Source organism: Lepisosteus oculatus, chromosome 10 (genome assembly GCF_040954835.1).
Source record: "Lepisosteus oculatus isolate fLepOcu1 chromosome 10, fLepOcu1.hap2, whole genome shotgun sequence".
Classification (NCBI taxonomy): Eukaryota; Metazoa; Chordata; class Actinopteri; order Semionotiformes; family Lepisosteidae; genus Lepisosteus; species Lepisosteus oculatus.
The window spans coordinates 31,822,881-31,845,233 of NC_090705.1; the positions used below are offsets into that span (position 1 = coordinate 31,822,881).

The following is a 22,353-nucleotide window of genomic DNA, read 5'->3' on the forward strand; positions in this document are numbered from 1 at the left end:
CAGAGCCAGTGCTTATATCAGGGAAGCCCTCCCTGTATTTTCAATGAAAACGCCTAACGATACTGACCAATTCATGCAGGAAGGGGTAATGTATACAGGTGGAGACAGAGACATAGTATCTAAAGAGCACTTTCAAGTGTACATTTATAAAATCATTTAAAATATTAAATGAAGAGTTACAGATAACAAAAATAAACATTTGAAACAGACGGTTTTCTATCTTATATTTTTGTGGCAAACCCAGGAGATTGACATGAATACCAGCTGAACATACAACATCTATTAGCTATTTTTACATTGGTTTCCAATAAAAAGATTTAAAACAATAAGAACAAAACAAGTCCACATTTGATGTATGCATTAATGCAGCACAACAAAGGTTAAAACACACAGCAATTTATTTTTATTTTTTTATTTAACACAATAATTAGTCCCAGTACTGATTGGCTGCTTTTTGTGAGTAAGCTTTTGCACATGGCAGTGGGCAGATCATTTCATGCTTTATCAAAGTAAAAAGTCTGAAAGTTAGAGTTGCACCACACATTTCTATTTTATGTTGCCTTACACCTGAATTTGGATGATCTGGAAGCAGAAATGATATTGCTGTATGTTACAGAATAGCTGGAAATGACATGGTGATCACACAGGACATAAAACATTCGAATAATGCATTCAGCAGTCCCCTGTTATGCTCAAATTTTACTGGCAATGGTCAGGGTGGATTTTTATTATTATACAGTAAAACAATGTTAGCGTGGGGCGTAAAGTAACACTCTTTCCAATACACAAAAGGCTCATATACTTACAATCCCTGACAAACAGCCAATTATGGGATTTTGTTTTCTAAAAATCCTACAGCAAATAATTTAGAAGAAAACCAAAACAAATGATAGGGAATTATCTACATTATTGATGACTGTCATAAGAACAGCGTGGAAAAACTCAAGGATCTGTAATTCCATGTAAGCATTAAAAGTATCCTCTTTAATGAATTTCCTTTATTAAAATGTGGATTATACAGTATATTCATTATAAATCTATAAATTTGTATTTGTATAATTTGTATAATGAAGGCAGTATCTATGTAGGTTGACCAAACACTCTGTCCCAGTAGTTCACTACACCCTACACAAGAAAACTATTTATTCTATTAATTCTATTCTTGAACTAGTATACATGAATGATTAAAGTTACACTTGAGACCAAGATAACTGACAAGAACACATCTCACCTATTAACCCCCCCCAGAAACAACATAGTAAAATCATATGTTTTATTTGATCCCCTGCATTCTTTGGAGTAATGTGTTGAGTTTTGTAATACAAATGTTTCTTTGTTAGTTAGCATCATTTCCCGGCAGAGTTAAAGAAATTACACATTACATATTGCTCTGTATATAGAAACTAGGTCTTCAAATAGAAAAAAATAGTGCCCATTACCACATGCAAAATAAGGAGCAATGCTGATAAATTATTAAGGAAACAGGAACATAGTTGAAGATTAAAAGACTGCAGCAATTTTGTTTTTCCCTTTAAAGCACCAGTACCAGAACCAAACATGCAAATTGGTAAGTAGATTAACAATAGTATTAGGCAGTGTGATTATCCAGCTGAATTCTTACCAGGGCTTCATTATCTTCTGTAGTTTCTGATATCGTCTGCAAAAATTTAAAAACTTTCACGTCAGGAGGTCAGCAAACCAAAATGGTTTATGTTACAGCATTTTGGAACTGGTGCTACTTAAAGAATAATAAGAGATTTTGTTTCTTGTAATTAATACATCAAGACCAACCTTTTAAATATCACAAAAATAAAGTTACATTGAACCATTTCTCCTTAATTTGTTCAGTGTCTTAAGTGTCTTAATTCAGCATACTGTAATATTCCCTAAATGAGGACCTCAGGCAAATCCAAAAACTCTAGAACTAGACTAACAGTAAAGCTCTAGATAGTTGTTTGTTAATTCCTGCATTAAAACTGGTTCGAGGAAACTTTCACCTAAGAACTGAACAATGTACCTGTAGGGGGAAAAAAAACAGCTCTTCAGAAAAAACATTGTTTCATTATTTTACTAATCATTCATGGGTAACGGAACCAGTTCGTGAAAAGCAGACATTTGCGGTAAAGGTGCGTGCAAGCAGTTCATCATGAAGCACAGCAATAAATTCTTCCATTAAACACCAACAAAGTATTTAAATGACATATAACTCCAATGAAATACAGAACACACATTGCAATATTGCAAAAAGCAAATACGCACCTTGCAATATTGCAAAAAGCAAAATGTGATGTACTTGTACTTCATTCAGTCAGAACAGCTTTCAATATCCCAATAACGTATCAACAGGTAGATAGAATCCAATTAGAAACATTACCAATATTAGATCCTAAAGTCAAGTATTGCACTTTCAAGTGTCCTGTCAGCAAGGCAATTAGAAAACTGTGTAGACATATAGATGGAGAGATTACAACTGAGTACATCAAACAAGTATAATTTCAAAGAGAGCCCTGTACTTAAATCTGTAATGTACTTTACACACTTATGGTATAACATAATTTTACCTATTCATCATATATTTGTTCACAATTTATCAGTGCCCACTAGAGGGCTCTTAAATGTGTAGTTTTGCATTTATTGTGATTACATTCCTGATTTATACTCTTCTCTCAGAAATACAAATCACGCAAAAACACAGATTGTATGTCTTGCAGATCTGGAAAAGACAGGGAATTGTTATTAGTTTGTTTAGGATCAGAATTTAATCAGTCTTTATTTTCTGAACACAAATTATGATATCTGAGGGAAACAGATAATCTAATCTGAAGTATTTAGTAAATCTGTCAAATTAAATTATGGTTCAAGTGTTTTTTATTTTTTTCATCCATTGTGTCTATTATCCATTACTGAAATACACTAAGAATATTTGAATTGTTCAAATCATTGATTTTCTTCAAATTTTCGATCAAGAATATCCAATGGACTGCATAATACTTTGAGATTTGAATGTCATAATATGGTTTACTTTGAAATAATTAGTGAATTATAAAAAAAAGTAAAAGGACTTGTTTAGACAAGGTGCTATGTCACAAATGTCTTCTAAGTCACTTTGCTTCAAAGCATATGCTAAATTATTCAACTGTTTTGGTTTTTAATAATACAAAACAGTATAGTTTCTATGTGCTGCTATGTACTTTTAATCTGCTCGGGAATTCTAGAATTATTCTAGAACTTTCTAGGACATTTACTTCATTTACTGCTTTACTTACCTCTGCTTGCAAAACCATTTACTGTATAATGGCAGCTCAAACATTATACTGAAGTGATGAGCTGAAGGCAAACACACCTTACAGCACATTTCTGCCATCAACTCCAACTGCCATCAAAATTTCAACCTTATTGCCCACTATTCCATTGAAGAATCCTACCATTATTATCTGGATTCTTCTTAAGAGGAAGTTAGCATCTGTTGATTCACACTGCATTTCTTTAATCACAAATAAAAAATTCTGCTTTACTTTGTGAGTTATGACTAAGCACACAATTACAGTTCTTGCACAGAGTAATAATATCACGTCCCTTTTTAACATTTTCAATATTGCAGGTAAAAGGAATGGTGTTAACCACGATGCATTAGTAAACTCTCCACAATTGTGAAACATGGCTTTAAGCACTTAAATTTTTTTCTTTAAAATGTTCCTCCCTATGCTCTATGCTTACGTACTCAGATTGTCACACTTGACTTGAATGGTGATCAAAAATTAATCTTCCTCTTAACCTTCTGCCTGCTGACAGAACTCACCTGAAAATGTACGTGACCCACTAGGTTTTCAAAATTGATTTGAAAAGGCTGCAGTACTCCAGTAAATGTCTTTTAATAATCCAAGTCTATCCAAAAATAACCATTCTATTTGTCATACCTGGTAGTGTTAAAAAAAAGAGGAAACTGATGCCTGGTGTTTCCAAGCAACAAGATTCCTTTTTCATGTACTGGAGAGAAGACTTAAACTGTGGATTAGCTCAAACATCCATCCAGCCTTTCCGAATAACCTTTTAGTCCAACACAGTGTCTAGATACAAGAGCCTATCCCTGCAGACAGTGAGTGCAAGGCAGGACATGTCCTGGGCGAGACACCAGTTTATCACAAAGGCTCAAATGCAATCATTTAAATTGTCTACGAAAATACACATCTACTGCTCTCCACCCTTTCATCCTTTTTTAAATGATCACCGTACCTTTAATCTAATACTTTTACGGAGACCAAAGGAAGGGAGGAGGGAAAATCTTCCAAAATATATTTTGTTCCCCTCCTCCAATCGTTCTGGGCAACTCAGCAATATGAAAACACTGAGCTCTTCCCCGAGATCCTCTATTCTCACTGCCCATAGAATCACAGAAGCCTGGACTTACTCTGTTCCGCTCTCCACCATCTGAGTGAGCAGAGAGATGCCGTCCAGGTTGATGAACTCCTGGGCGAAGGTGATGTCACGGGACGAAGTGGCCAGGTCCTTGAGGGCCTCCAGTTTGGCGTCCATGCTGGAGGACTGTATCCTCTCGTGCAGCTGCTGTGCGGTTTGAGCCTTGAAAATCACAGCAGCGACACAGAGAAGAGCAAGTCAGCAAGGGCTAGCGGTTCTCCACCCGCGAGGCGAAGTTGACTTTATTCCAGGGATCATTGTAGCAAGGGGTCTGCTTTTCTAATCCGAAACGCTGATGGAAACAGCTGCATAATTCTAGAAATACCTTGAATGGCCAACCCTGAAACATCCCCCTCAGTGTTCTCATTACAGAAATGTTGAGCTTGATGTTCGCAGAATCTTCTTGGAATGAGAGGATGAAGTTTTCTCACTATTTAAATTAGCACTGATTAGATCGATTAAGTAGTCTGTATCAGTGATGACATAAGCATTACAACAGGTGCTGTTTTAACAGAAAATGGAATACTTTCATTCATCCACAAGGGATAACATGTAGATAAGATCACTTCATTGGCCATGTACAATTTCTTGTATAAGGAATTTGTCTTTTCGCATACCCCAACTTGCTCTCCATGAGACGCACAGACACACAGGCGAGGAGAGAAGCTTGGGGTCAGAGCGCAGGGTCAGCCATTTATACGGCACCCCTGGACCAGTTGGGGTTAAAGGGCCTTGCTCAGGGGCCCAACGGAGTAGGGTTCCTCTGCCGGCCATGGGATTTGAACTGGCAGCATTCCAGCCACCTTAGTCACAGTGCTATTGCCCCGCCCCGCAAAGAAAACTCATGGTGACAGCTGGGTTCGAACTCCCGACCTCCAGCATGCAAGGCACATGTCTAACCCATTACACCAACACGCCGCTTGTTGTTGGCAATCACCTATATTTAACACCAAACTCCATGCATCTGTTTTCTAACCACTTTATCCAATACAGGGTTGCAGGGAAGCCGGAGCCTATCCCAGCAAGCAACAGGCCTTCACCCAGCAGGAGAGGCAAGGCAGGATACACCCTGAACAGGACACCAGTCCATCTGTGTCCATCAGCACACAGACATAAACACACTCACATCAAGGTCTATCTTCCCTGAAGCCAATTCCCCTACCACTGGGTCTGGTTTTGGACTACGGGACAAAACCAGAGCACCCAGAGGAAACCCACTCAAACGTGGGGTGAAAATATAACCTCTGCACAGAGGAATTGAACCCAGGGCCCCAGCACTGCAAAACAGCAATGCTACCACTATGCCACCCCTTTTATAACCTATATAGTACCATATTTTTTTCTTTTCACTGAGAAGAAGGTTATTAAAAAGTATGTTCTCTTTTTTTTTTTACATAAGGCGGAGAATATAATTTGTGTTTTTGCCTGCAGTATCCTAGCTTGTGTTCTTGATTGGATGCTACCTGATGTCTGGAGGACAACATTACACAGGAAGGACAACAAAACAAATCCCACCTCGGGTCTTGTCAAAGTATAGCCACTCAATTACATAAAGAATTAAATGTATAATTACCGCATATTGAAATTAGGAATTGTAGTCAATAGCTCCTAAGCATGCTATAGAAATCATTAGCAAATAAGAGATACTAATCAGGATGCTGTAAGTAATTGCTTCTTAACTAAGTTTTTTTTTTATAAACTTTAACATGCATGAAAAAAGTTGGTATTATCTAGTTATTTTACAGTAATGTTGTCATTAAGTCTCAAGTAACACAGCCCTGTAACACTGAAACCACACAGTAGAGCAGGATGTTCTCTTTCCAAGTAATTCAACTCCATGCATTGCTTTCTCTTACAATGGATTTACAAGTTAAATATTTCACATCAGAATCACTTCTTATATTATCAAGGGTTATGTCAAAAAATAAGATTAGAACATTAGCAGAATATTTTTTACTCCATCTTAGAAATTAATTTAAAACAAAAGGTGCTTACCTTTCAATTTCTTGGACACGTTAAAATGATTCTAAATATTGTCTAAATGTGCTATTAAAACTAATTCTTCATCTCTGAATGTTTAGAATGCCCTTCTATAAACATTTATCGAGAACAAAGTACTAAGGTGAACAGATGAAAAACCCTTACAAATACTGTAAAGGGATATCTAACAACCACATCAACAACCAAGGAGAGAACAAGACATTTTAATTAAAAGGTAAATTCTGAGATTTGTAAGATTTCAATTGAAATGATCATTAAAAGTACAGATATGACTAAGGAAATTAACATATAAAAACATAGTTAGCATGACTGCTTAAAACACCTCAGTTTCCTAGAAAAGAATGGAGGGATCAGCAATAATCCAGCCCCATGCTACAAACCACACAATCAAACCTAAATTAGAAAAATATCATATGTATATATATATATTATTGCATGTTACTTTTCAGTAAATATTTTTTTATGCCGTCATGTGAATTAATATCAGCACACTTATCTTACCTAAGGATATTTCATGCATCATGACCTAATTTAAATTGAACACCAATGGTAAATTCTAATAAGAAGGACAGTAAAGTGTGTATATATGCAAATATACATAACAAAAATGTCTCAATGCCTTAGCTTTTAAAAAACATTGTCCTAATTAGTCTGTCCTGTGGTAACATTTTTCCCATTCTGTTTACTTTGGTGTTTAAAAGTACGTAAATTCTTCCATAGGGTCAGAATGGTTCATGGGGTACAGATTACATGATCTTTGAACATGTTAAAGAATAACTATCCAAGGACTCCATTTGACCTAAATACAGTCTTTGGATAAATTCTGTAATTAATATAAAATGCATTTTTTAAAATTAAATTAATTTACTCAGGGGTAGTGGAGTATTTCTAAAACTCTATTGCTGCATACAGGCGGCGAGTCGTCTTTTGCTTCATGCAAAACCTCACATATCGTACATGTACAAAATAAGGTGGCACTAAATTTGCTTTGCATTTTAACACACAAAAAAAGGTGGAAGGAAAATGGAGCTCCTAGAGGCAACCCAAGCAAATACAGGGAAAACATACAAACTCTATCAAGATAGAACCCCAGGAATTGAACCCAGGACCCCGATGCTACAAGGCAGCAATGCTAAGCCCTGTGTCAACATGTTGGCCATTTTTGGTAATTAATGGAAAAGAAATGCATTAATACAAAAGACTGCACTGATTTTGTTTAGAAACAGAACCTAAAAAGTACTTTTACTTTATCATTTAATTCTACCAAAAACAGCTTTGGAGAAGCATTATTTGCACCTGATAAAATTCGAGAAACCTACCAACCATGTGGCAAACCCTTGTTGTTGTTATATCAACAAAAATGAAAGCCCACGTGATTTTTCTATTATAATCCATCTGCCTGCAAGCTGTGTTCTTTGCATTCAATCAGAGATAAACATACGAACTACGGTTATGACTCAATCTGTTACATGGAAACAAAATATGAAGTCAGTTCATGATTCTCAGGGCTCTGCATACATGCACATATGTGGAAATTAAAAATGTATATTTAAATCTGGAATAACAGAATAGTTAGGGTATTCAGAGTATATGGCTTTTATAGTAATCAAACAAAAGCAGCACTCACAGGAGATGTAGTCAAACGCAGAATTGCTCCATTTTTTATTTCATTGCGATTCTGAAAAAAAAAACAACAAAGTATTATTCATTCATGTACATCAGTGGCAGAAATCATAACGCTTATCATTCACCAAATACTATTTTGTCACAAGCCAGAGAAGTAGCTTTTGTCTCAGGGGTATTAAAATGTTTCACAGTTTGTTAATATCCTGAAGCTACTAGCTTGTGAATCTGAGAAAGTTATCAAGCTGTTTCTTCAAGGATTCGTATTAATCAGCAGTTAATTCATATAAACTATATGTAGCATAATCAGTATAATTTAATGAACAGTATTCTATTCAGCATCCTCAATCACATTGCACTGGTACAGGACAAAAGCTCCCTTAAATAATGTGAGGAGCAGATGCAGATGGAAAATCAGAATCTTTCCTTCAGCAACTTTGGTTCCATCATAATCATTCTCTAACGGATCTAATAGCCAATGTCTAAGCAACATGCAAATACATCATTAACTTCTTAATTAGCAATTTTGTGTATACAAAATTGACTGAAAGCCATTTATAAGGCAACGAGAGGGAGATTCATCCTTTCTATTACAGTGGATATGTCCTCTGTAATATTCTTTCTTCCTGTTCATTCAACCCGTTTTTTTCCTCCCAAATTACTATTAAGAGTTTTGCTCAAGCCAGAACAGACCTCTGGGGACATTTCAGTTCATATTTTATTGGTTTGCGATTTAGCAATTTGTCACTTGATGAAATTATCAGACATACAGTACAGTACAATGAGATAATCCTCGCAGGCCCTGAGGGATGTCTACTACAACATTAAAAATAAAACTCAAGAACATTTCTCTTTAATAACTGGAATATAGGGTCTGGCTTGAAGATACAGTTTAGAAAATCATGCCAAAGAATTCCACAGACTAGAAAAGAAGCTACAAAGCCACTTCTACAAAGTGAAAATAAGATGCTAACTAAATTAAAGTAATTAATGAGTAAGGGTGGCATCCAGTGGAAATGAATGTAAAAGTGATCAATTATGAATTTTGCATTTAGATTTGGCACTAATAAGTAATATAAACTTAATCTGCAGTTATAAACACAGCAAAACGTTTATTTAGTTCACCTGAGAGGACACTGAAAAGCTTACCTTTTAAAATAATGAACAAGCCATGAAAAGCTGAAAAGCTTACCTTTTCAGTGATATAAAAGTTGGTTGTATCTGCATGTTGCAGAGCAAAGTTTTCATGGTTACCCAGTGACCACCTGAGAAACATAAATTCATTGTCAGGATTATGTACATAATCTTAATAAAATCAAAGGGAGAAATCAGAGATATTAGCAACAATTTCAGATGACACCTGAATTTCTGTTTTTTATAGTGAATGCTCTTGCAGTTAAAAGTAGTATAATGTATGCGCAGGTCTGTGCTCTCCACACGGTTTGGCTCTTTGAACACAGGAGAAAGCACAATGCTCACAAAAGACTGGGCATTTATCCTAAACTGCTCGAAATGTATAAGATGGGCACTGATCTGCATTTCAAAGAGATTTTTACACTAGCATCCAAAACCCATAATGACCCACATGAGTGAACACTAGAGATTTAGCCACGCGTTTTTAGTGAAGAGCAGCAGTTTAAGCAGTTCACTTAATTGTGCAGACAGGTTTATTTGGGAACTGTGCCAATAGTTCAACTGTCGATGAAATATAAAACAAACGGAATTGACAGAATAGGAGCAGTCTGCAGAAATTTCCACTCATTTAATTGAGCTTCGATGTATAGCTCCTGATTGAGTCACATTTTATGTAACTGTTCTATATGAGCCCATCCCAGTACAGTACAGCAAGGCCACCTGTGTTAGAAGGTTCAGTGTGCTTTTCAGCATAAACATCAAAAGAGGGTCAGGAACAGGATTTTATCATAAAATCTATCTGGGTATTTAAGAGGAAGTCAGGCGCAGCAGATTTAGTGTGCAAACAGAGTTGTATATGACACCGAGGTTACTCCTCGTTCCTCAAGAGATTACACAATCTGTACCAGCAGCAGAATACGATACACAAATCTGGGTTAAAGGAAAAATGTCTGAGGATCAGGGTCATCTCCTGTGCTGGTAATCATCAGGAGTGAATTGTACACTTAAAAAGTACGAAGGTGAGCTATCAATTGAGCTGGTCAATGTCTAGATCAAATGCCTTGTTCTGAGGTTCACAGCCACCTCTGGAAAGGGATAGCCAAAACTGGTCCTGGACAGCCACAGTCCAGCAACTCTTACAGGACACAGTAAATCCTCAAGTTTTAAAAGCGTGGACACCTTATCTTTGATGAATTAGTTGGTTCAATTAAGACATTAAGTGCTGAGTGATCTCTGAGAGCTACATTTGTTAATAATTTCACAAATTACCTGACCAAGGGTTTAAAATGAAATTGTTCCAAGTGTCTTGAAATTTGTGAGTTACCAGGCTTATAAACCTTGTCTAGTGTATCGTGTATAGTGTTGTACAATATAATCATTATAACAGGTCATACATTTTTAAAATTGCACAGATATCGTACAGACCCAGTTCCTTTTAAAGTTTAAGAAGTGCAACAATCTGTATTGAAAAAAATATCTACAGTGTATACAGTACCACGGGTTTATTAACAGCATCCCTAGCTGGATAATATTGAAAAGAAAAAATAAACTTTGTCAAAAACCGCGACCTATTTATTAAATAACAAAAAGATGGAACCCCATAAATTACTCACCCATCGCACACTTCTTTTATAATAGATGATAAGGGCTTTTTCTGTAGAGTGAAAAACAGCCCAAAGTTAGCTGTACCCAACGTTTAAGGCAAAGTTGCTTTAATTACTGAGGAGACTGCACCACTCAAATTACCCTGTAGCCCTTTACGTTTAAAGAAAATGGAGGCATTCAACAACTTGCACTTGACACCTATTTTGATTCTGATGTATGAGCAATAGAAAGAAAAAAAAGGCTTCTGAAAACAGAGAGCCCCTTCAGCGAATAAACTGGAACTGTAGATGACTTCTGAGAAAGGACATCCTTTTTGATGCCACTAAGAGTGCAAGAACAGAGGGAAAACACTAGACTGCTGATTCTCTGGTTCCCCTTGAAATCTCAAAAGCTTTTCAGAAAGCCAAACAGCAGGGAGTAGCAATGGGGATATTTTTGACCACACAGATAGCTGCCTGAAGGCTGTAATGATAGGCAAGCTAAAGAAGCTGTCAAAAAAAAAAACTGACTGGCAACAAAAAAAAGCTCACTTCGAAACTACAAAAGTTCTACTAGATCACATATTTTGCATTTTTTACATGTATTAAAAAAGGGATGAAGGAAAAAACACTGTGAAGGAAAAAACAACATTCCCACAAGGCTTAATTATACATCATTAATATTCCTGTTGCAATTTGAATAATACATAAGTTAAGTAGCAAATGTTGTTGTCTGCAAGGCACAATCCAAAGAAACACCTACAATATACGTTTGAACAGAATGATTAGCCCACCGTAAGTATTTATAATACTGTATATTGAACAATATCTTTGTCATCTCAAAATGAGCTTCCAGATATTTTGTTAAAAAGGAGATTGCAATGTCGAATGCTTAACTGTGCAGGCTTCGGCTTAGAGGGATCCTCAAATAATTGAGTTACTACTGCATTATTTTAATGGGACATAATAAACATGATGATAAAACAAAGAAATACCCCCTGCACTATAAAGCTATCAATCACTGATGACAAAAAACAACTCAGATTTCAGTTATGAATTAAATGTACATCCAGGAATAGTGAGGTGCAGACCAATGGAATTATATTAAAATGAATTAAGACAAAGTATTGACTTGACGTCGATAAGCAAATAGAGCAAAGAACGTGTGACAAATTCTGTTCTTTTACCAAACACAAGCCAAGAAACAGATATGATGGCCCATAAAAAATAGTCAAATGCTTAAAATAAGTCAAAACACCTCTTCATCTGGAGATGATAAAAAATAGGCAATTATATAAATGCAGTTTTTAAAAAAGTAAATGTTCCTTTGACTAGAAGGTCAAAACATTACAATGAGTGCCCTAGATTTTTCAAATAGGTCTGAAAGACCTCAACCAAGTACAGACCAGCCTAGTCTTTGCTTTAATCTACTGTATATTTGCCTGGTGTTTGAGAGGTGACTCGGCAACAACAACACTGTCTCCTCAAGCTCTTCCTCTGTGCCCGGCCCACACTGATGACATCACAGCTTCCCAGCATGCCACAGGCCGTGCAAGATTTTGTTCATGAAAATAAATGAACATGCAAATTAACGCCCCCCAGTTCTCTCACCTGGTCGATTTCCATGAGCTTGGGGAAGGCCCCAGGCCACTCAATGGCCACCTTCACTATGTCAGCCGGTGGTGGCATGGCAGCTGAGTGGAAGGCTTGCCACAGGCAGCAAGATGATCTTCACACTGAAGAGCGATTCGCTTTCATCCAAGTCTACAGGTAAACAAACGAAACAAAGAGAGCTTCATTGTAGTTGGCTTACAGGTAGACATACTGCCAAAGAAAACCCCAAAAGGAGGGGCCTACGTTTTTCTTTTTTTTTTTACAAAACCTCATCTCTACACATCCCAAACAAATTTCATGAACTGAAATATTTTCTGTGAGACACTGCTGCCATTTTTCAAAAATCTTACTGGAAAGCGACAAAGACAAAGGAATTCGCCAACGAACATTCTTCTCACTCAACTTTGCTACCTGTGAAATTCAAAATTAAAAGAATACAAAGTCTGGCAGGCATTTGCACACCCTTGATTTAAGTTTTAAAAAAGGTACTAACTCAACATGAGCAACAAAGACCTTGATAGAAACTAAGAATACGTAAGTACTCACGTATCTAGCATTAGGATAAGATCACTTTATTGGCCATATACAATTTCTTGTATTAGGAATTTGTCTTTTCGCATACCCCAGCTTGCTCACCATGAGACACACAGACATAGTAGCTACTTATACGGCGCCCCTGGAGCAGTTGGGGTTAAGGGCCTTGCTCATGGGGCCCAACAGAGTAGGATTCCTCTGCCGGCCGTGGGATACAAACCAGCAACCTTCCAGCCACAGGGGCAGATCCTTAGCCACAGAGCCACCACACCGCCATAGCCACCGCACCAGGATGTACAAAGGGCAGACAGAGAATGATTTGCTAATGTACAACAACACTGTCATTTTTATGCCCCTTCACTTACACTGTATAGGTTTTAAAACTGTATAAGTGCTAAAAGGCTGTTCTGTGGTAACTGGAAATAATATGTGTGAAATGCCCTTGTTTCAATTGAACATGACGCATTGGAGAAGACAACTGAAGACATGGTCACTGCCTGAAGCAATAGTGTTACGTGGCTAGTTTATTCTGACCTTATGACCAAGATAAGAATGATTAATTATTAAAAAGAATGAAGTTGTTTGACTTTTCGGCCTGCATCACCTGATTTGTGAAAATCTTTCTGGTTAGAGCTACAGAAGTCAGAAGAGCAGAGAGAGTGTGAGAGGGTGAAATCGAACAATCATCCCAACAGAACACGGATTTCACAATACTAGAATTAATCTGAAGAAAAAAATAGAAGAAACAGTCAAATGTTTCTATTGAACAGTCCCAATAACATTATTGTTACAGACACATTAGTGTCTTCCAGAAATAGAACAAAACAAACTAATGGAATTAAAAGGAAAGATGGAAAAAAATGAAAGTTAAAAGCATTTAACTCTTACATCAAATGTGGGAATTTACAGGAAATCATTGTACATGTATTACAGTTATCTTCATTCCAGTAAATTATCATACTGTACCCTTCAGCACTTATAACAATGATCTACTGTAACACTACAGGCACAGATCATTCAAACACACTGCCTGAAGCCAGTATATATATATCCTGTTAGCTCTTCCTCCACAATACATTTTCAAAACAAAATTGCATTTCACAGATAGGATTAACAAGTTAGACAAAATCATAATAACTTACTTTACATGTCCTGTAAAAAAAGAATGGAATAACTGAAGAGGACATGGATAGCGACGCATGTACATTTGTCAAAAGCATAGTGTCTTGTGTATCAAACAACAGTTTTTCTGCTTTTCTAAGTACACAAAACCAATCAACATATAATCACCTAACCACACAACACCATGTCATATGTGCATTGCCAGACCGACATCATTGTTACGCAGAAGGACCTAGGATGATGCAGCAACAAAAAACTCAGACATCTGGCTTTAATAACTAAGGAAATAAGTTAAATCTGATACTGAAACTTCATAGTACAAAGGCACAGACTAATCCAAAACAATAATCAGAGCATAATCTGAGAAACCCAAAATCCTCAGACTGAAGAAAACAAGGGAACATGTTAAATTTAAAATCAATGTGGCACGGACACACAAGGTAAGACAGACTGAGGAAATTGTTCTTGTTTATCTTGAGAAAATAACCTCTGGGAAGGCACTGTGGTTTCTCCCCTGTGGTTTTAGGCAGTTTAACTTCTTCATCACGCACATATAGCAATTGCTTTACAGTAAATTGGATATTAAAACATGCTTTAGGGTGCGAAGTGTATGTGTCTTTATTGACAGATTTTAGAATATTTCAATTCTCTTCATTCCTTCTTGGAATATGTACAGACAGATCTCCTAGACTTCTTATTCATGAAAGGTCACTGTATCAGCAGGATTCAATTTCAATACAGCTTTTACCAATGTATATTATCTCTCCATTGGGTTAACTGGACCTATTTCCAAACTTTTCCAAGCTCCTTAGCTGTAGGTGCTTTAAGAAGACCGAGAAAAAATTGCAGACACACTGGCCCATGTCAGTCAGAACTGGACAGGGTTTCTATAGACCTATAGACTTCCAAACTGCCTTCTGCAATGTTCCTGTTCATTTTTTAACAAAGCACCAGTGTGAAAAATGTCTTTCCAACCAGACTGAAATCAAGGACAACTAGAGTATCTGTAACTAGTAGACCAAGAGTCAGATTTGTTTTAATGATTCATAATTAGACAATGTGCCTGCTATGAAAAACACTACTTTCAACACGACAAAAGAGAAAATAGCCTACAGGATAGAGATTTTTTAGTCAAATGTTTAAAGACAGAAGATAGAGTAGACATATACCATCTGTCAAGAATGATTCAAAAAGTTCCAAAGGGAAAAGTAGCATAAATATGTTGCACCATTATTTTCATTCCAACATTACATAGTTTTTTCCAGGGTGTGCCCAAGACTTAGTACTGCTTTTAACATTTGCTGTAGCTGTAGTCTCACAAAAATACTTTGGCGTTTTACATTACTTGAATGAGGATACCACACCTTTTTTAAAATTTTTATTTGCCCTCAAGAAATAATCTGATATCTAAAAACATCGGTACAATCAAAAACAAATCAAACATATCCTCATCAATCAATGCAATGCTGTAGCTGCTGTTCACATTATTGTAAGCAGGCTTTTTTCAAGACTAACCTGGATTCAGATGAAAGATCTGATATTTATAGATTGTAATAACATAAAAAAGCAGTTGGGACAAAGCATATTATAACCAAGCCTTCAAGTACATTAGGTTTCAACACTGGGTAAAATAAAGCATTATTTATACTTTTGAATAAGTCTTGTTTCAGAAGAATCCTAAATTTAAAGTTTTTATATTTTGGCTTCATAAAGACTATGCCCCTCTTGTAGGAAAAACCCTAACTGTACAGTAGTGCATATGAATTGTATAGTATTATATTTGCTTTTCATCATTTTTTAATCACCTAAAACATAAGGGTAGAAACTTTATAGTATGCTGGATATCAGAAATAAAAATTTGACAATTTCATTTTTCCTCTTTTGGATCTTCAATAAAAAAAATAAATGTTTTAGTTTGTCCTTGAAGAATGGCAATATGTTAAGTAGGAGAATGTCTCAGAATTAAAGTGCTAAAAAACTGTTCTGTGGTTACTGGAAATATGTGTGTTTCAATTGAACATGACGGATTGGAGAGCAAGACAACTCAAGATATGGTCACTCATTATTGTCAACCATTGAGAATGTAATATAGTATATTACAAGTATAAGGGACTGATTCTGAAAAATAAATTCTGCCAAAAAAGCAGTTATTCTTCATCTGTGACTTGATTAAAAGGACTTGCTTCAATGTTTGACGTCTTTGGGGGGGGGAAAAGCTCAGATTCACCTGATGGATATCATCTGATGCTGAATTCCTTCAGATTAAGTTACAAAATGCAGAAGCAAGCAAAACAAAATGGAAATCTGAATGCCCTTGATCCAGTCTCTTGGTAATGAATAAACAGAGTAAACAGCCTCCATTCTGACAATTGAAAAATAATGCAGCATTTGTTAAGCTGGAAGTCCTGGCTTGCTTCTCTGGGCCCTGATACACTGTGTAAGATAAAATGGAGCTGAATGGTCCTCTCTCTGTGCCAAACTAAAAAAAAAACTGTAAAATAAAGATTTTCTGGAATGATTATGAACACATGTTCTTCTGTACAGCAGTTTGGCTATTGAAAAAGAGTACCACAGCCAGCTGGTGCAACAAATATGATCTGTATTACATATCGAATATACCTAGATAAATTCCAGTTTGATATCCCATTAATTACACCACACTATACAGACCATGAATAAATTTAATACAAAACATGAATATATTAGGCATGCAGATAAACAGTAGAAGTGCTAACCCCTAAACTACATTGTAATACTGTAACGTTAATGAAAATCACTTCGAATACTAGGACAGCTGAGCCGGAGTGCATTATGATCAGGATTCCACAAGCAGAGGCAAACGCGCACAGCTGGACAAGTCTCCTGCCAACCAAAAATAAAGCTGGTGATCCCAAAATAGATTTGCAGAAAACAAAATCAATATTGGCATTTTAAAAGGAATACATGTAGAAGGAATAATGTACGTGCCTTATTCTATACTGCTTAAGTGAAGTCCTTAGCAATCCCTTCCTTTGCATAAATAAACAGATTTTTTTTTATCTCAAAGTGAGGAAGACTTAAAAGTTTATCTTTACCTTATATAAGAAACTGGAACACAATACTTAATGTTCTCCAATATATAATGTATTGATAGTACCTAAATACCTCTCAATACACTAATTAAGGCTTCTTGTATTAGCTAGTCAGAATCCTGACAACAGCTGATTAATCAGGCTCAGAGGACACCTGCAGCCTCTTCACTTAAAGATTTGCCTTAATGTTCAACATTTGCCTTCTCTCTGGACATCCTGTTGCTGTTTCCATTTAAATATCTACTATGCAAATATTTATTTCCATCTATCAGTAAAAAGCTGTACACTCCTAATAAGGATTGCAGCAACCTGAAGTTTATCCCAGCAGCAGAGGGCAGACACTGATTAACCTATCCAGCAGAGCACGGACAAAAACAGGGAGAACATGCAAACTCCACATAGAATGAGCTTAGGTTCAGCTCAAACCCAGGATCCAAGAGCTGTGAGGCAGCAGTGATAACCACCATGCAGCATTTGCTCCTTTTGTTTAAATTGCCGCTGTACAGTACATATAAAGACATTTTATTTTCACCTCTAGTTTTTTCCTGACCCCCTCTTGATCTGTACATTCGCAATGCTTCTCATTATAGGGAGCTCATACGGTATGCATTAATACAAAAATACTGTAGCAGGGAACCATTAATGGAGAGTTCAGTTTTCTATTTTATAGCCACCCAAATTGAGATTCCCAATTTTTTTAATCAATCCTCTTCCTTTAACACACAGGGAGAATAAAGACCTGCACATCTTTATCATTTGCCACATGTTTTGAGCCCAGAAGTCCTTTGCAACACTACCAAGTCCTTTCTATCCAACTACAAAGCCCAGGCTTGGCACACAGATGCCCAGTGCTCCAAGTTAGCACCTTTACTAATAGAGCCATCTGGGTGCCCTGGTAATTTTTATAACCAACTCCAGAAAAGTTACACCAACCTATTTTACTGTCTACCTGTGAAAAATAGGTTGTCAGGTTTCTGACAAAGAAAAAAGTCTAAAATGGAACACAACCAGTGAAAAAATAAAAATGTGTCTATTAAATACTAATTCAATATTCTGAACAGCACCCGTACAGAACCATAAATCCTAAATTACAATCTAACAGGGAGCCTACAATTTATTTTTCTAATTAACCCCTAAAGGACAACCTTTTAAGGTTTTAAATATGAAACAATAATATATTGTTTTATTTTCAAACATATTCTCCGTTCGACAAGAATCCAAAAGGCAGATAAACAGCTTCAAATAAAACATTAAGTGCACGCCTATGACCTCCAAAACATCTTATGATGAACAACCTGTAAATCATGCTTGACCTTGGATACCATCCACAATGACACATAATTCAAAAACACTGAACAGCAGTGCAAATATTAGTCAAATTGACTAGAAACAGATTTGGAACTACTCCATCGTATAATCTTGCTTAATTTAACTGACAACTATAAAGGAACTTTTCACTTTTGAGAATTGCTTATCCCAAAGAAACTAACCCAGTTAAAGATATGTGACACATTTTGAAGCATCACCCTCTAACACAGATTTAAATTTTATTGTAACAAAAACTTTGCAGATACACCAGAATTGTTTTTTGGCTTCCAGTTTTTCTCTCTGTGCCTAGCTAACAGACTAATCTCATTTTAATAATTTTAAGGTGTAACTGCTTAGGTAATAATGATTATTTATTTTCAACCCACACTTAAGATAATTACAGGAATATAAACCTAATACAGCATACAATTCAGTTCCCCTGAAGGTTATGCTTGTTTCATTTGCAGGATTTATACAATCAATACACTGGACTTTAACCAAATAAGCACCCTATACATTAGTGAAGGTAGTGAGAGAATTATGCCCCCATTTTGATTGGCAGGACAACTGGCAGGATTGGCAAAGAAATTAATTAATTAAGAAATTAAATTAAATTAAGAAATTAATTAAGCCATGCTTAAATACCATTACATGTCAAAATGTATTTGTTCTTTTTTTTACATTTCAAAATTGATCACATACTAGTTCCATTTAATGATCATTCCACAGATATAGTTGTAGCCTAAAATAAACTAGAATAACATCCATTATGCAGTAGGATTCTAGGAGATAGTCAGTGTGGATTCCAAGGTCTTGCTTAGCTTACAATAGTTCTTAATCAAGCAACATGGATTAAAACAATATCTTATTATGAGAAGAAGCCTTTCATAAAGTTCCTCATAAAAGATTAATTCTCAAATTGCAGGCAGTAGGCATTCAATGGAATGCATGTACTGTATCTGGAATAATCCCTGAGAATAAAGAGAAGAGAACTAAGTACACATAAATGGAGGTGTTATTATGTGTAGTACCACAGTGATCTGCATTGCAAGCACTGTTCTTCCTAGTGTGTATCAAAGATTCTGGTATAATCAGGAAACGAGTCAAGCTGAAAGATGATAGATTTCGAAAGACTGATGGTTTTGGAAGATTTTGATACTGCAAAAGCTGTGAAATCCCAAAAAATGATTAATTAAAGACTTGGTCTGCATTTAGCAAATGACTTTTAACATAGATGTGTCAAATGCAAACAGCAAAAATGAATTGTAAATCTAAAATGGTAAAAGACAGAGCTTGGAAAAGCAATGGAAGATAAATACTTAGGCGTCTGTGTAGATATTTCCATTTTCTCGATGTGAGGAATCCATAAAAAGGATAATAGTATTAGGATATGAAGTTAATCGTACAAAATCTAATAAAAATATATAATATCAAAATTGTACATTGTAAAAATGTACTGGTAATAGAATATTGTGTTCAACTATAGTCACCACAATGCAAAAAAATATATATTTCTGATCTGGAATCAGTATAGAGAAGAGCAACCAGATCTATTTTGAGGCTCAAAGGAATATGCTTTTTTTAATCCTGAACAGTGAAGACTACGAAGGAACCCGACTGAAATAATCAGATTCCTCAAAGGCAAAGACACGGTCTTCCCAATGGATTTCTTCAGAATCAGCAGTGAAATACAAACCAGATTTCACAAATGGAAATGAGGATGAAATGCTTTTAAAATACAGCACAAGAGGCACGTCTTTACACTAAGGGTGGTAGGAGTCGGGAACTTGATACCCAGGCATGCTGTGAAACTCAATCCCCTGAGTTCTTTCAAGATATAGCTGTCTGAGATCCTCTGTACAATTAGCTATTTAAAAAGCAAACAAGCTAGTTAGGTGGAATGGCATGTCATTGGTGAACTGTATGTTCTTAATTAATACAGGTGTGTGAAAAAATGTGTGAGCCTTTCGGAATCTGTATTCCTGCATTAATAGCTCCTAAAGTGCGATCTGATCTTCATCTTGGTCAAAACAACAGATAAACACAATCTGATTAAACAAATAAAACACAATCATACATTTTCTCGTCTATATTGAACACTCAGACACTCAGTTTATGCTGGAAAAGGTATGTGAACCTTTAGACTCAGTAACGGAACTTCCTTTAGCAGCACTGACCTCGACCAAATTGCTAATCAGTCCTGAACAGCAATCTGAGGGTATTTGTTTTTATAGAACTATTTCAATTCATTGATATTTTTGGGATGTCCCGCATGAATGGCATTTTTGGCTTTTGCATTTACAAGCAGCAATACAAATTGTATGAAGAGATCTGATGAAAGCCAAAACAGATAGCACACACACCGTATTTTATCTCCGCATTCCAGTGAAGAGGCCACATGCTCTCTTCAAAAACCTTCATGTTAATCAAGGGTACAGGGAGCATGACAATAAGCCTTTGTGATTACAGTGTCATAACAGTCCCGGTGCCAAGCATGGTGAATATCAAACTCTGGACAAATTAATAGGAGTATCATTAGGAATGGCAAAACAAGCACAGAAACAATTAGACCTTGTTGGAATATGGGCTGAAGTCTACAGAGTCACGGCTCAATAATTCATGAAGGTAACATGAGAGTTTTACTTCTCAATTCACAAAAAGCAGACACCTCCCCCAGCAGTTTCCAGTTCAGCTCGCTCAGGCATTAGAAAAGGGAAGAAATGATCGATACAGTCCTAATCGCATCATTGGAAACATTCAGCATACAGGCAGAATCAATGGTAATACAGTATAAGCAAAGCTAAGACAAAAGGGATTTTAAGAAGCACAAACATTACCCTTATCTGCTGTGCATTTTTATTTCCATTGAGTCATCCCGAGCAATGAACTTCATTACTGTAAGTAGTTCAAATTCTCCATGAACACTGAATTCACACCACCAGAACTACTGCTCAGAGGAGACTACCTCCTCACCATCTGTTTTACTGGCTCCAGATTTAGCAGGTCAACCCATATACTTGCGCACTTATGCCATCACAGCAGTTAAAAGTGTGGGCAATGAAAGTTCTCTACTAAAATAAACGAGATGAAAAACAATCTAGTATCTTCACATGGGACAAGCGGAGCATAATCTGACTGCATCTGTATAACTGCAACAATAAATGACACTCCATTTACCTGACAGCTCCTTAAGACTATAAACCCACAGTTTAATTCTCCAATGTACAATACATCAATGTTTAATCCTGCTTCCTTTTCCATTATTTAGCTAAATAAAGGCAGGAGCGATATACAATGTTTTATTTTCTTTCGAGCAGAAACCCCTTTTTGCTTTGTGGCTTCAGTCTAAACAACAAAAGAAGATATTCTGTTCCAACCTGGAAACAATGAGTGAAAACCGGTCACATGATACAAAAGATATAAATAGCGTTGGAATACTTATGGCTTGTCGCAACAGCGTTTCGCGATTTCACCAAAGGCATTTTAAACGCGACAGGAGAGGCGTGCATTTGTAACAACCATACATCAAATTTAATTCATCATTCCGCAATTGAGGTGACTACTGTGTGAATGTGCTTACACTTTAATGCATATAGGCTACCATAGTATATAGGCTTTTTCTATTTGAAAGGTTATCTACTGTAAGTAAGAATATAAAAACATGATTATCACCGCTCAGGATTCTATTTTTTCTCTGTATATACTGTGGGAAGAAAAAGAATGTGAAATATCCAGCTCAGTTCAAAATGCCCTACAGAGAGATTAACCCTCTATAGTGCATGGATGCATAGAGGTCAGTAATATAACCCTAGAATGAGTTATACTAAAAATTTTGGAGTATTCATCATGCTCACAGCTGTATAGGCATACCGGTTTCTTTCCAAGACAAAGATGGATGAGACTGTTATCCATTAAAAATTCAAAAGATGCAGATGAGTCAAAAAATC

The 22,353-nt window shown here is 36.2% G+C and overlaps 1 protein-coding gene across 6 annotated transcripts in view; it reads right to left on the reverse strand.

Annotated features, from left to right (window-relative positions):
- Positions 1–22,353, reverse strand: part of elmo1 (engulfment and cell motility 1 (ced-12 homolog, C. elegans)) — a 153,884-nt gene that overhangs the window by 108,366 nt on the left and 23,165 nt on the right. For 4 of the 6 annotated variants that reach the window (XM_015357487.2, XM_006635777.3, XM_015357488.2 and 1 more), the window contains exons 2-7: positions 12,369–12,521; positions 10,788–10,828; positions 9,233–9,305; positions 8,045–8,095; positions 4,409–4,578; positions 1,622–1,657 (exon numbers count right to left, since the gene is read on the reverse strand). In XM_015357487.2, coding sequence (XP_015212973.1) covers positions 1,622–1,657; positions 4,409–4,578; positions 8,045–8,095; positions 9,233–9,305; positions 10,788–10,828; positions 12,369–12,446 — 449 coding nt within the window. In that variant the 5' untranslated portion in view covers positions 12,447–12,521. The remainder of the gene's footprint in view (positions 1–1,621; positions 1,658–4,408; positions 4,579–8,044; positions 8,096–9,232; positions 9,306–10,787; positions 10,829–12,368; positions 12,522–22,353) is intronic. The other 2 variants (XM_015357490.2, XM_006635778.3) reach the window with 1 other exon arrangement.